General features: G+C 37.7%; 1 protein-coding gene across 13 annotated transcripts in view; it reads left to right on the top strand.

Moving 5' to 3' along the window:
- The window catches only part of rut (adenylate cyclase rutabaga), a 137,079-nt gene that overhangs the window by 111,760 nt on the left and 9,697 nt on the right, over positions 1-15,622 (top strand). For 10 of the 13 annotated variants that reach the window (XM_087345670.1, XM_087345669.1, XM_087345663.1 and 7 more), the window contains 5 exons: positions 774-935; positions 2,783-3,002; positions 3,779-3,903; positions 4,319-4,499; positions 4,942-8,071. In XM_087345670.1, coding sequence (XP_087201796.1) covers positions 774-935; positions 2,783-3,002; positions 3,779-3,903; positions 4,319-4,499; positions 4,942-8,071 — 3,818 coding nt within the window. The remainder of the gene's footprint in view (positions 1-773; positions 936-2,782; positions 3,003-3,778; positions 3,904-4,318; positions 4,500-4,941; positions 8,072-15,622) is intronic. The other 3 variants (XM_087345672.1, XM_087345671.1, XM_087345668.1) reach the window with 2 other exon arrangements.

Genomic DNA, 15,622 nt, shown 5'->3' with positions numbered 1-15,622 from the left:
TTTATGTATTCTGTCATATTATTGAATGTGAAATTTACATGAATACTTCAGTTACTACGGTAAGGTACTACTATGTGACCAGTCCCCAGACTGTATTTTACATCATCATTCAGAATGAATGTTATGGGTGACAGAAGAGAGCCCTCCATCTGCAGTTGCTTGTTTCTAAAGTCACTGGTAAAAGCAAGTGACCAAATATGGATGAGTGGTTAGCACTCCTGCTTTGTGTTTGGGAGGTCCCAGGTTCAAATCTCAGGACTGAAGACTGAGAGGCTGAGGAAAGCCAAGGAAAAACTCATTCAGGGTAGATGTGAACTGAACGACTCCAAAACATAAGCCAGCCATGTAACTGCTTAAGCTGACTTGCTCTTCTGTAAAAAAAATTGGGCTATTTAATTTTTTTTTGTGATGTCTTAGCTAGGTAAAAGTAAAGTAAACATGACATACGCACTATTAACCCATTGTTTATTCTGATAGGGATCCATTAGCTTCGCAATTAAAAATTGAGTTTGTCTTCCAAAGGGTTTATTATTAAAGAAATCTGATATTGTTAGTTACATTGTGTTTGTCTCTGAATACATCTGCCTGTATATTTGAACTGCAATGCAATGCAATGTTGGCTGTTCTGTTTGTTGTAATGAGCTTGTTATACTGATGCCATATTCCCCCCTGTTCCTGTTCTCTCCTTCCCCACCTTTGTGTGCGTGTGCACCAAATACCTCACCTCCTCTTGTTCGTGCGCAATTCCCACCCTCTGCATGTGCGCAACACAGAACACTTTGTCACAGGACCTCTACCACCAGAGCTACTCACGTGTTGGCGTTGTGTTTGCATCTATTACCAACTACCATGAATTCTACATTGAGCTGGATGGCAACAACCAAGGAGTTGAATGTCTTAGGTTACTTAACGAGATCATCGCTGATTTTGATGAAGTGAGTACAAGTCGTTAATGCCACTTATATTTTAATTTTTTTATAACTTGTGTCTGTTGTGCGGGTATGTATATAAAATATAACAGCAGGACACACAATAAGATGAAGATGGCTGTCTTCTGGGTTATTCTTCCATGTATTATGGTAGAAATTTATTGACGTTTCACAAGTACACACATGATTTGTTTTCTTAAAAGTACCAGTACTTGTGTATCACCGAGAGCTTTATTACCTACTGCAAACAAATGAAAACTAATAAAAGAAAGTCCTTATTTGACTTACATTGCCATCATCTCACCGAGAGATGCATGAAAAATATGTGACAATTGTTAATATCCCAGAGAGACTGTAATTCAGCAATCAGTCTGGTATAGAGCCATTAGGTGTCACAGACTGTGTTTGTTACGTATCTTTTGTTATGTAAGCAGACAAACAAAGATTTTAGCCAGCTTCTGTAAAATGTCAGTATTGTATTTGCAGTAGTTTCAGATTTATATTTTTGTGACTTTTCAGTAAAATTTCTTGGCACTTACCAAACATATTTTTGTGACTTTTCAGTAAAATTTCTTGGCACTTACCAAACATATTTTTTGCTGCTTACATTGGAACTCAAAAGGTTAACATTAATTAATTACAGATTTGTGATTTGTGGTACAGTGTAACATTATCTGTTGCTAGAAAGAAAACCCATGTATATTATTTGTACTTTGTAAGATTACCTTTAGTCACTTAAAATTTATATTGTCTTCAGTTTTTCTTACCAAACACCAAAGAAAATCTACTTACAGCTAATGTATTTTGTACATTAGTTGTGATAAAATTTTATTAGTTCTTATTCAATTTTTTAGATAATTATGTTCAGGATAAATAATTTATTTCTCTATGGAGAAAGGATACTGTGCTACAGCCATGGTTTGTGAGCCATGTACTTTCTTTCATTTGATGTCTGTTCTGATTTAAGTATATAGTTTATGTTTTGTTAAAAAAAGTTTTTCAACTAATCTGCCTTGCTTATTAATCTTGATCTTTATTTATTTCAGTGCAAATCCATTGTGAAGTGAGCTGATCAGTCTGCCAATACTATACTGTCTTGTTCTTATCACTTGGCTTTATGCAGAGAATCTTACAGAGTACCTCTTCCTTTATTATGAAGGGTAGACAGCCTCTAAATTTTATTATACAAGAAAATATTTAGCATTATTTTAAGACTGACACATTGTTTGTAAAGTTTGTGAAAAAGAACTACTGCAGTCAAATACAGTAAAACCCTACATGGTCTTTCATCTTTACTGTCTTCATACATGATTCGTGTCTCACAGGCTAGGAGCCACATGTATGGGCAGTTCTTGATGTGTTGTACTAACATTATCAGTAAAATTATGATGATATTCTTTTGGGTTTTGGCACCATATATGCTTATGGTAGGTGCCAACATTTAGGAGAAAAATGCTGTCTCAATCTTCAGTGCTAAAGTGGTGATACTGGGAAGTGGAGAGCTTTATATAGGGTTAGAGGAAGGGAACGCTGAGGAAGTTGGTCAATCTTAAATGAGGAATGAGGGGGATAGAATTCTGGGCCAATAGGGAGTCTCCAAGTAGGCATCAAGGGGGGGGGGGGGGGGGAGACAGAGTAGATAGTTAAGTAGAGTAGAATTTCAGACCTTCAGATGGAGATGGTATGTGTCCTCAAAACAGTGGCAGCTAGCAGCAGGTCTACATGACGTCTCAAATTTAACGTTATCGATGAAATGTCTATGTAGACAGGTGATATTACGTGGAACATGGTTATGATGGATACACCCTGGATACTTAATTGCCTCTAACAGTTTTTCTTTCACTGTTTCACAGTTACTGGGTGAAGAACGGTTCAAAGCGATTGACAAGATTAAGACAGTTGGTTCAACGTACATGGCTGCTATAGGTCTCATGCCAGATCTTCGTATACTAGACGAAGATGAAACAACAGCAGGGTTTTACCTAAGTACTCTAGTCGAATTTGTGTTTGCAATGAGGGATAAACTGCTCAATATTAATGAGAATTCATACAACAACTTCATGCTACGAGTTGGTGAGTGTACTTGATAATGATATATTTCACTTGAAGAGTAACAGAGAGATTCTGCGTCTTCATGGAGAATATTCCAACAGGTGGCAGAATATCTTATGCAGTGTTTCCTTCACAGCTTATTTTTTTTCTTTATGATGTTAAATGATAAATTTAAAATGAGGCACCTTAGGTATATTGTTTGAAACATTGCCTGAATCTACTTTTGTTAGAAATATTATATTCATTTGTTAATACAGGAAAGAAACTTTGTGTTCCAAATAGTTACATGAAGTTTATTTTACTAGATCCATATATTTACTAGCTTTGTACTTTAAAAGTACATATTTAAATATAAAACTTCTAATCATAGTAGTGTTATGTACATTTTATGTTTAATTTGCTTTATTTGACCACTATTGAATATATAAACTCTAAAGACATTCATTGTACAGAGTACTCAAAACATCTTATAGGCTATTGTTGATAAATAGTGTCATTTGTAACAAAAAACTAATGATAATAGCACACGTTGAAGATTACCGCCATCTTTGGTGATGCATGCATTTATTGTTTCCTGTATGTTTGCTGTGACACGGTGAAGAATTGCTCGAGTATTTTTTTAAATGCACGTCTCGGTATTTTGTCTCATTTCTTTCAATGTGTGACAGTTATTTTTACATAATGTCTCATAATAATACGTGAAGATAAAAGTGGGGTGACAATTGATCTGGAGATATGGGAGCTCACACATTTTCAGATATAATGCCATACAAATTAACCAGAATTGCTTGTTTCAGGTATCAACATAGGACCCGTAGTGGCAGGCGTTATAGGAGCAAGGAAACCTCAATATGACATCTGGGGGAACACGGTGAATGTAGCAAGTCGTATGGATTCTACAGGGTTACCAAACCACACACAGGTAAACTAGCAATAATTTTAAGAGTTTTATAATTACGATTTTTTATATTTTAATCTTAGGTTTTTATGTGAGAAATTAATTTTCATAGATACTTAAGTGCTGACATACTTGGAGTGAAAGAGGTAGTTTTTGTCTTATTTCTAGTCCATATATGAGGATACAGTATCATAACAAGCATTTGTGTATGAAATAGTTTGGTTATAATTTGGCCCTCTCCGTCTTGGTTTTTACATTCTTACAAAATACTGGTATAAGTATACAGAACATTTGTATATATGTGTGAAAAGTGACAAGATCTTAGGTATGTTGCTAATGTATATTATATCAAGTAAAATAGCTGTTTAGGTTGTTGACATGGATGGATATATTTAAAAATATAGTATTCTGTAATATGATATGTTGTTGATTTGAGCAGGTAACTGAGGAGGTTTACCAGGTGCTTAAGAATTTCCCGTATGAGTTCCAATGTCGTGGTAAAGTAAAAGTGAAAGGAAAAGGTGATATGACTACGTACTTCCTCACTGACCGTAAACAGCCAGGCACTGTCAGAGTAGATGATCTTCCTGGTATGCGTAATGCAGCCAGTACTGGCGGCGGTAAGTCCTGTAACAAATAATTTTATCCTAGAAGACTTGTTGAATGCATTCAAGAATATTTTGTCAATAGCATGTTGACATTTTTAGACTGTTGATGAACCATTTTATTACTTGATACTTCTGCCTTTATGATGAAACAGTAAAAGAAATTGTAAAGCAGGAATCTTTAGCTGGAAAGATAGAAATAAATAAATAATAATAAATCCATTGATTGACAGTTACATTGGACATACAGTCATTGGTCAGTTTAATCCTCTGGCCCCTGAGGAAAGGACCTTCAGTTCCTATTGGGTAGGAGGCTGTGTGGGTCTCATAACTGGTCTAGATGTTGTGGTGAAGGGAACAAGTTAGGAAGTAAACACATAGCATGACAATTCTGGCACGTGATTTTGTTAATTGCAAAGGATGATATTAATTACATATGTTAATTGTCTCACATCAGGGAACATGTATGGTGGAGTTGCCACTCCTTTGGCTCTGCTACATCAGATGCAGCAGGGAAGTGCATCAGAGGTAAATGGCCGCGGGAAGCCACAGCGACCATCATGCTCTCGAGATGAGGGAAATGGTGCCTCTTCACATTCTCATCATGGTGGCTTCTCAAGTGGGGTGCACCCCAGCTTGCTGTTGCGGAACACTTCTAGACTTCCCCCCCTCCGTGAGAACAGTTGCAGAGAAAATGGTGGCGGTGGGATCAGGCATGGCGAGTGTGAGCCCTTGCTCCCTCTGAGTGGTAATGTTATGAAGATCCTCCCCAGCCAACAGCAACGGTCCAATTACATCACCAACAACAGTTCCAGTGGTGGTGGTGGTAGTGGTGTTGGTGGTGGTGGAAGCGGCGGCTGTGTTGGGGGAGGCAAGAAGCTGCACCAGCAGAGGTCAGTGGAAGGAGGAGATTTGGACGACCTAGCAAACTTACCGCCACCCCCTCTACCTCCTCATAAAGGTGGTCAGCAATTTACAAACTTCCAAGGACATTCCTCAGCATCTTCCAAAGGTGTTCCTAGACCGCAAGATGCGACACGTTACACACCCCTTTGGCCCCGGGGAGGGGGAGGGCTGTCTGAAGCAGGTAATAATCGTGGCAATAGTGGCAATCATGTGAGTCATAATAACAGTAATAACATTAACAATATTACATCTTCACACCATCAGAACAATACGGGTAATGACATGAATTCTGGTGCTGTGAAACCTTATATGAAACCACTACCTAAATTACCAGGAAAAGAATCAGCTTCTCCAAGCCATGGACGACATCATCGAAATCAAACAAGAGGACATAATGCATCAGCACCTCCATTACCCCCCCACCAACAGCTATTGCTTCCACCCTTACCCATGAGACCCTCAGAGCACCGTTACATCCGCACCGAGGAGGCATCAGTTCGCACCAAACTTCGCAACAACCACAGCAACCCTCTCCTCCATCTTCAGCGCCACTATTCAGATGAAAGCCTTCAAGGAGCAACAGGCTTCTATTTCCCAAGCCCTGCTCAACAAAGGATTCATTCTTCAGCAGATGAGATTAGCTCCTTGAATCATTCACCCAGTATAAGTTCATCTGATGAAAGTTACAGTAGAACCACAGATGCAGATGCTTCACCATCTCCTTCCCCCCCTCTTCATGCCACAGCTGGTGATCATGCATCCACACAGCAATGGCTGTACCCTTCTGACATCCAAGTAGACCCTTCATCCTCTCTAGAGAACTCCCCCAGAGCTTCACTTGACTATATTCCACCTCATTGTTACCTTCCTGGTGCTGGTGGCACTGTAGGAACCAATTTTAACAATAACCCTAGCGGTGGAGTTCAGTCTGGTGGGGGGAAAATCTCCAACTTAACACCATCTCAAGATCTGCCTCCACCAAACCTCTCAACATCACGGAGCTTCTCCCCTTCCAGTCACCCACCTGTTAGTCGAGGAAGTAGGAACAATGCTTCCTCTGCATCAAGTGCAGCTATAGGTAGTAATGCTTCAGCAACCACAAGACATGACTGGAGTCTGTCTTCAGCTCGTCATCGCACAGGAGATGGAAGTGATGAACGTTCTAGTACTGCTAACTCTCGCAGCAGAAGTACCAAAGCGACAGTGGCAACCAACACAGAAACTCTTCCTCCTGCTACACTGTTAGCATTGGCTGCTGCTGGCAGCACATTGGACTCTTCTTGCTGCAGCCCACTGTCTCATTCTCTTGATGGGCAGGATGCTTACAGAGGTGACAGCTGTGGCAGCTTTGAGTATATAGGGCATCGAAGTGCACTGAAACATGCAACTGAAAAGCCTTCCGGGATACATAGGGCATCTAGTGCAAATGGTGAGCGTGGTCATAGCACAGGTAGTGGCAGATCCCCCAGTAGGAGTCTGAAACAGCTTCATAATCAGGACAGGAAGCACAGTGGGGTTGGTGGAAGTGTTAGAACTGTGCCAAGTGGGTCAGTTTTAGTGTCACCTGATGATAACATTGGGACTAAGGGTGGGGGTGCAGTGAAATATCTTTCCAGTGGTGACAGTGCAGGTGAAAGGAATCATTCACCTGGATATGGAGACGATGTTGAGGAAGAAAACTCACGTGCAACTTCTACAAGTGAGAGGTCATCAAAAAAGGATGGTTCTAGTCAGACAGATAGGAAGGACATGTCTAAAAGTCATCGCCGACGTAACTCTTCTGCAGGTAGTGCAGGAGGTACTGGGGGGACACAAGTAGAAGCACACTCCCCACTTGCGTCATCAGTAAATTTGCGACCCGCTGGTGTAGACGGTATGGGTTCAGCTCTGGGAGGCATACTCCCATCTCCCCTTGTTGAAACGGGTTCCAAATATCACTACCAAGGTGCAGCAGCTGTTATAGCAAAGATACCTAACTTTGAACGTGAGATTCAGAAACTGCTTGAAGATCAAAACCTTCTGAAGAACATCCCCTCCAAATGTGAGAAAACACACCAAAATAAAGAGATCATATCTTTGGAGGAGCTGAAGAACGTTAATCAAGTTCTGGCAGAATTGGGACATTCGAGTTACCTGCTTGAAAGAGATCCTGTTGTGGGCATGTTAGGAAGGTATGTACTTAGCAAAAGTGACCATATGGTCAACAATATTAATAATAACAATAACTGTCCAGCACCTCTGCCCCCTCAGCAAGTGGGTTTGGCTGCCATTCAGGAACTTGCAAGGCGCCAGCAAGATGAACTGAACAACATCGTAGTTGCAGCTGATAGGAATCAAACAGGCTTTTGCTTCAACCCAATGCTAGAGAATAAGATTGGTTTCAGCCAACTGCAAGTTCCTCCTACAACATGCATGCAGCAACACTATGACAGGGAAAGCAGTAGGGAAAGTTCACTGAACAGGGGAAGAAATGGAACGCTGTCAACAGCAACAGTGGAACACAGTGGGGATAAACAAGAAGTCAGAGCTTTCAAAGTGCGGAGAAAAACGCCGGCCATCGTTCCCCTGGACACCATATGTAGTGGTGGAAATGTTCTGCCTCATGCAAATTCTCCTCCCCTGTCTGCAACAACTGAGACTATGGGAAGTTGCCAAGGGGTACAGCGCTTTCCAAGTTTCAGGTAGGCCCTTTCAGGTTGATGAGTATGGGGTCTCACATAGAATACAGTTTATCAGAATAAAGTCTGGAGAGAGAATTTGTGCTTGTTAATGTTTTTACATTGTTTAATTAGCAACTTAAAGAACTGTAAGCCTTTCTGATTCTACAAATTAATCTTGTTGAAAGAATTTTGAAGTTGATGTCATTTAGCATTGCACATAACACGCATGAAAATTTCTTCCAAGATGCAAGTACCAACAGCTAATACTTTCAGTAGCACAGTGACACCTATAAATCAGGGACAAATGCTCTAGGCAGTCAATGAAAATTCACAGAACAAGCCGATTGGTTTCATCTGTTTATTTCTGTTATGAAGTTCATCCATCGATGGGAAATATTTAGGTCATCAGTTAACTTACGCGTAACATTTCCTTAACTGGAAACAAATGCCCTCCCCGTCTTTCTGTATGCCTGCGCATATGCGTACACTAGTGTTAACAAAAATGAAAATGACAGTTTCGGTTCTTTCTGCCTGTAACTTAAATCATATTAGAATTGTAATAGAACCAAATTGCTTCGTATTGAAAACACATCATGACACACATAATTTGTAAGCATCATCATCATCTGTTGATATTTTCTCAAGGTTGGAATTGTTTTATGATAGATCATTCTCCATTCATCTCTATAATGGCATAAAGTATTCATTTTGTAGTTATAAAATTTAAAGTTTGTGGTTCTCACAGTGGTGAAGATTATGATTATGATCTGGGTTTTGATACCTTGTAGTCTTGTAGATAATTACCAAAGATTTGAAGGAACATACTCCTCCATCCTGAGGTTTGAAATAAGTCAGAATGGGGACATGAGGCATTTATATAAGAGGAGGATGGACACAAGAAGAGAGATGTGACTGAGAGACTCTGAAAAGGACAACTCCTTAGGGAGACCCTGATAGAGGCTTACTTCCGAGAGGGTCATGTGAGGAACCATGGCCTGATGGAAACCAGTAATAGTATGTGGTGGAAAGGAAGATGTCGCAGTCTAGAGAGACAAAAGGATGAAAAGTGACAGGAGAGTGGTGAATGAGAATTGGGATACATGATGAAAGGTAAGCAAAGTGGCAGCAAATGTAAATAGGGATAAAAGAAGGGTGAGAGAAAGTGTTAACCAATGATGGGATTGGGGATGAAGGCTGATTGGGAGTCCCTAATAAGGATAGTCTTTGAGGATGTCCCTTATGAGGACTGTGGGCAGACATGGACTGTGTATATTGAAAAAACCATGAGACTTGGATGGACCCATAAAGGTGTTCTTCACTCCCACTAGAGCACAAAGGATGCCTGTTGAACCAAAAATAAATAAACTACAAACCTGTTGACCACCGCTTTCTCTTTTTCTTATTCCTTTTATCCTGACTCCCATTGGTCGCTGTTTGTTTCCTCATTGTCCTTTATCTGCATTCCTGTCAGCCACTCTTCTCTTACCCTTGTTTCTATGTCTGTGGAACATCTTTTTCCATTCCATCACTTGCTGTTACTGGATTCCCTTGTTCCTGACAGGACCTTCTTCAGAAGTAGGTCCTCATCAGACCTATTAGAGCTACCCTTTTCAGGGCCCCTCACTTACTTTTTATTTCTGTCCTGTATGAACATTTCACATCCCCAGTCTGATTAATTTCAACCCTGAAGATGGAGGAGATATGTTCCTTTTAAAATTTTGTAATTACCTGCAAGACTACACAGCATGATGACCCAAAACACCACAGTCAATAATGGTTACAGGAAATGATGGTTAGAGCCATAAGTTGCATCAAATTGGAAATTATGGGAATTAAATTTCAGTGACAAAACACATAGATTCAGTTCATTTACCATACACAAAATGGCTTATAGACATGTGGCATGACTGAAAATTTGGATGTCAACAAAATAGTAGAAGGGGTAATGTGATAAGGGACACAATATAAGTACCATAAAACATATAATAAACACATTGTGCCAAAGAAATTCTGCAAAAATGTGCCTTTATATTAAAAAACATAGAATACTTGATGAAATGTCATGTGAAATTACTATTTGCAAGCTGCAGCTGCTGTTGCCAAATTTATTATTAATTCTGTGGCATTTTATGACTAGTGTGCAGTATCTTCCTTAATTGTTAAAGGAAGTATTTTTAAGATTTCTGGGTTGTTGCGCTGTGTAGTCTGGTCGATGTTAACCAACGTTTCAGAGGTCATACTGCCTCCGTCATCAGGGCGATGACGGAGGCAGTGTGACCTCTGAAACGTTGGTTAACATCGACCAGACTACACAGCGCAACAACCCAGAAGACAGAAATCTTCATACTCACCCCTGTGAAAACCTCAAATCTTACAAGTATTTTTAAATTACACATGACACAAACTGTGATTTCTTTAACGTGTTATTTAGAAACTCAAAGGCATACACTTTGTACAGTTTCTTAGGTAAGGTTCCTCTCTTTTTTCTGCATTTCTGTGTAGATATTCTTTGTTTCTTGAGATATCAGAGTTATCCATGCAACATGATTCATCAGTGGATGAGGTACACAAAATCACAACTGGAATTAAATTCACGAAGAGAGGCTTATTTACACGTGCGACCAGATCGTTAATGCTTGATGGTTAGGAGGACAAATGAATGGCACTTGCATGTGGTTACGTCTTCTTTAGTTAAGCTGCACTGAAGTGAGTTTGAAGCATTTGTGATGGGCATAAGGTCACTCTGTAGCACTGCATTGCTTAGAGATTTTTTAACTTATAAAAAATGTGAATGTTTGTTCTTAATTTTATCTCCCCTCCTTTATCTTATGAAATAGTTTTGATAAGTGCAAAACAATTTTGTGGGCTCTTTTTAAAAATTATTTATATACTTTTTGATTTGAATAATGTCCATCTGAATAGTTTAGATAACTGACCTAATTTAGCCAGGCTGCATGTTTTACAAGTCTTTAAATGGTGTATTGAATAGCTTTTAATACCACTGCAGTGTTTTAACCAGTTTATAAGTTACTTTATGTTTAATTCTAATATAGGGAAATATTGATCATGTGTGAACTGTGGTTTCATGAAATATTTCTTGAAATTATCTTGAATCATACACACAGACATCAAAATTATTGTACTTTCTGCTGTATTTTAATTTATTTTATTCTCATATTAGATGGCGTGATACAGTTGCTAGTCCTCTCTGGGCAGACGGTTTGCCTGCCCTCCTTTGCCTTTTCCCTTCATCTTTTGTCTTATGCCTTGTGGTTTTCAGTTTCTTTTCGATGTGATTTTAGTTGTCTTTTTTCTGTGAATCATGTTGCATCTCTTAAATCATACTTATTGTATTCTATGTTGAGATAGCCATTTATCTCCACTTTGGGTTTGGTTTGTTGGTTCACTGTGGGACTTGGCAAAATCTTTGCATATTAATTATTACATAAATTGATTGACCCCTTGGCTTGTTGGTTTGTGGCTGATACTTTCATACTGCTTTCCCTATATCACGCTGTTGAAACATGCAGTGAGACAGTCATATATACTATGTATACAACACACACAGAGACAGACTCCATGTGTAGGGATAGGAGTGGATTTCTTCTGTCTTCAAGAATACCGAAGCGGAGGTTCATTAGGACCTGTCCAATTGGTAATATCTCCTCTCTCTAAACATGACTGCAGGTGATGTTGCTGGCTTAGAATCTTAATTGCTGCTAATTTTGTATTTATTTGCCTTGTGTTTTCTGAATCTGTTTGGAAAGAGTAAATTTTGCTGGAGAACTGGTACATATTTTATTGTTAAATGCTCCCATAGGTAAAGTGTGCATTTCTGCCTGAATCAAAATATATAGTAATGTTTCTAATACAAAATTATTGTTTTTTTTAATAATTTGTAATTATGTCAAATATAATTTTATAACATACTAATCTTCTGTGGAAACAGAATGGAAATTTGATGACAGCATATTCATGTCAATAGACTCCATTATTTCATTATTTGACCATTATAAATTTAAATGATGTATCAGACTGTACTAGTGGTAAATATTCACTAGATTCTTAAGGTTGAAAGTTTTGTTAATGCTGTTCTCTATCCAAACATATTCTAATAGGATTTTCTTCACATTCTGTATTTCAGTCTTCCTATCCTTTGCTTTCCATTGCTTGCTCGTGTTTGAAGCCCTTTTTAACATGTCAGTATTTGTTTTGTTCATTCATTGTTTGTGATTATGTGTACTGGCTTTTAGTGGTTGTAGTAAACTACTGCTCTTTTTTGCAATTATATGCTGCCAGATCTTCAAGGTCCAGTATGTTTGCTTTGCAATTCACAATTTGTATTGCTCTCTGTTCTTCACTTACTATTACAAGAAAAAATTGATATACATTGGCCAGTCTGGAACATAATGGAGGTTGGATCTGAGAATCTAGTTGCGTTATGAATTTGCAGCAAAATACTTCAGCTCTAATCTATCTATTAATGAATCTATTGGAACTGCTTTTTTTTATTGTAATCAAGGAGCAAGCTCATTGCATGTTTTGATTCTTTGGAATGCAGCACTGCCTTGCAGCTAAACCATTTTAGAGGCTTTCATACCTCAATTAATATTTATTTATTTGTTATGATCAGTAGTAAAATATTTTATAATGTTCATGATGATAATGTTGCCATAAAATATGGTCATTAATAAATGTAAGTGTATTTTGTTATCTTGAAACAGGGTACCCCAAACACTACAAGAAGCATTCATATAGTTTTGTGTTCTTTGGACAATGCGTGGAACGAATGCATGTAGGGCTGGTCGTGTCTGTCCGTCTGCACGATTCAACTCGAAAACAACTGGCTGGATTTGGATTAGATTTTGTATGGACATTATGCCATTGGGAAATATGTTAAAACTGTGCTTCAGAATTTCCCACAATCAATATTACCAATATGGGAGGCAAACAAACTTGTGTGGTGGGGTCGACACTAACATCACTTGCAATAAAGTAACAACGTGATGGCTACATAAAAAAAGACTTGATGAGGATTCAATCCTGTGACCCCATGCTTATGAGAGCAGTTTGCTACCACAGAGTTAATGTGCCGTATAACATAGCAATATTGATTTACATTACTTAAGCATTTAATTTCCTATATACTCTGGCTGTGAGGCTAAATGTGAAATTTATATAGTCATCACTAAAAGATTGAAGAAGGCATTAAGCATGATTTTTGTAGTTGGAAACTAATAAGTGACATATCCGTGAGGATGGCTGTCTTCTGGGTTGATGCACAACAACCCAGAAGACAACCATCTTCAAACTCACTGCCGTGAAAACCTCAAATCCTACACTGACATATTTTTTTATTAAGAATTCATAATTTGCAAAGAACATGTGTATTCCTGTATGGATTACACTTTCCAGTCTTGTTTAAGCTTCAAATTTATAATCAAAGAAGAATCATTTGTGAACATCACCACACAGCAGACAGAACTAAAGACAGTCTGCTGTGTGGTGAAATACTTTTAGAAAATGGTGGTAGAATCTTTTGGGAAAGGAAACTTCCAATTGAGTGCTTCAGATGAGGCATTCCATACTCAGCTTATTAATCTTAGTTTTAATATTTTCTGTTCCACTGCTTTGTCACAAGGTCATGCTTAGTTACAAATAGCAAAAATTACAGTGCAGCAAATGTGTCCTGTTTTAATTATCATCACTGCATTTAACCTACCCCATCTTTTGAAAGGCCAGGCATATTAAAAATAGTCTGAACTTCATAAAATTTTCATTTCTCACATTGATTCTCATGATGTTCATAATTTTGAGTTGTCACATTTATAATTACAGATTTTGGATTCAGTTGTGTTAAATGTACTTGTTGAGGCTCTTGGGAATGTGCTGGGATATTTTTGGTGGCAGCCTTTGTGTAATTTCATTGTGCTACGTTTTTTCTGTGTTTTTTTATGTATGTATTTACAAATGTTGACAGTAAAAAGAAAAATTATGTGCAGGGGCATAATGAATATGACATGCATAAAATTGTTGCATGATGAATGCTGAAGATACCATTTTACTTACCCTATGAGATGTTGAATGCAGTGATACTGCTTATCTGTTTTATCAGAAATATATGAGGACATCTGGTCAATAGTGAGTACATTAGTGGATCAGCTGATATATCTTATTACACATGAATGAATCAGATGTGATTGTCTCCCCTTCATGGTAAATTAGCTTGCTAAATGTAGCATAATGTATGATTGCAGTGTTGTTATTTGCTGGGCATTTGTGCGTTTCTTAGTTTTAGTATAGTTTATTTAATTTATGTTTTGGCCACACAGGACGATAATTTCATCCTGTGTATAACATGATGTCTTCCTAATTGGTTATTGAAAGTGATCTTCTTTGTTAATTATTAATTATTTTATGTGTTTATGGTTATGCAGCACCATTACCAGTGTTTGGATTCTTGCTGCCTCTTCTCTCATTGTTCAAAATGTACTTAACTAAGGTTCATCGTTGTCAGTCTTATGGGTTGTAACTTTGTGCGAATTTCTAATTTCAGCTTTGTTTTTGGTGCATTCTGTAATGTGTGTTTTACACACAGTATAGTTCTTTACACTGTACAGACAACTGTTTTACGATAACTGTTGAAAATTTGATTTTAAAAAAGAATATAATATTAATAAAAGGAAGAAACCAGATGTTTATATATAGTGTATAAAACTATACTATATGTAGAATTTCTACAGATTTGATGATTGATTGAAATGTTGGATAATTTAAGCAGGATCAAACAAAAGGGGCATATTTTTTTCTCTTTTATGATTTTAGGTACACTTATATACATTTTATTAACAACTGCTTATTGGTGGGCTCTTTTCTATTATGATTTTAACCAACTTTTTTCTATTGAAACATGTTAATCACTCATTACAGTCTTTATTATGGTCTGCTGTATTCATGCTTGCTTCCATTTACCTGTCAGCTTTACTTGTACGCGATGTTGGGGCTGATAGATAACACCGCTTTGGTACGCCACCCAAACATAATCAGAAACGAAGCTGGCTCTCTACTGAGATGTTGTGCCATGTAATCTAGTAGAAGTTTACCGACATTTCATTGGAAGCATACACCTCTGCAACATTGGTAAAGTTCTATCAGATTACATGGTGCAACAACCCAGAACACAGCCATCTTCATACTTACCACTGTGATAACCTGATATTCCAGCAAAGTAGGAAAAATATGAAAATTTTACCAAGCTTGAACACTTATTCTCAGCATATGAAAAGCTATGGTACAGATGTATAAAAAGAGAACAAAACAGAATCAATAACAAGTTAAAAAATTTAAAAAGAATGATTAAAGAAAAGAAATATTAAATTAGTTATCTTTTCAGATTTTTAATGAGGAATATTATGTCTTTTAATCAGGTTAATGTTATATAAGATGAAAATGTCTGTGTAAAATAATTGTGATATAATGTGAGGTTAGAATGTACCAAAAATACCTCAAAAGGTTATCGCATTTGCAGTCAAAACATACAGGAAAATAACCAAATTTGTGGATTGAAATGTG

The sequence above is a fragment of the Zootermopsis nevadensis genome, unplaced genomic scaffold, assembly GCF_977971745.1.
Source record: "Zootermopsis nevadensis isolate Lab colony 2312 unplaced genomic scaffold, Znev_1.0 Znev_ptg000009l, whole genome shotgun sequence".
Lineage (NCBI taxonomy): Eukaryota > Metazoa > Arthropoda > Insecta > Blattodea > Termopsidae > Zootermopsis > Zootermopsis nevadensis.
Note: the sequence above shows the minus strand (reverse complement) of the source record. Positions and strands in the feature narration are given on the sequence as shown.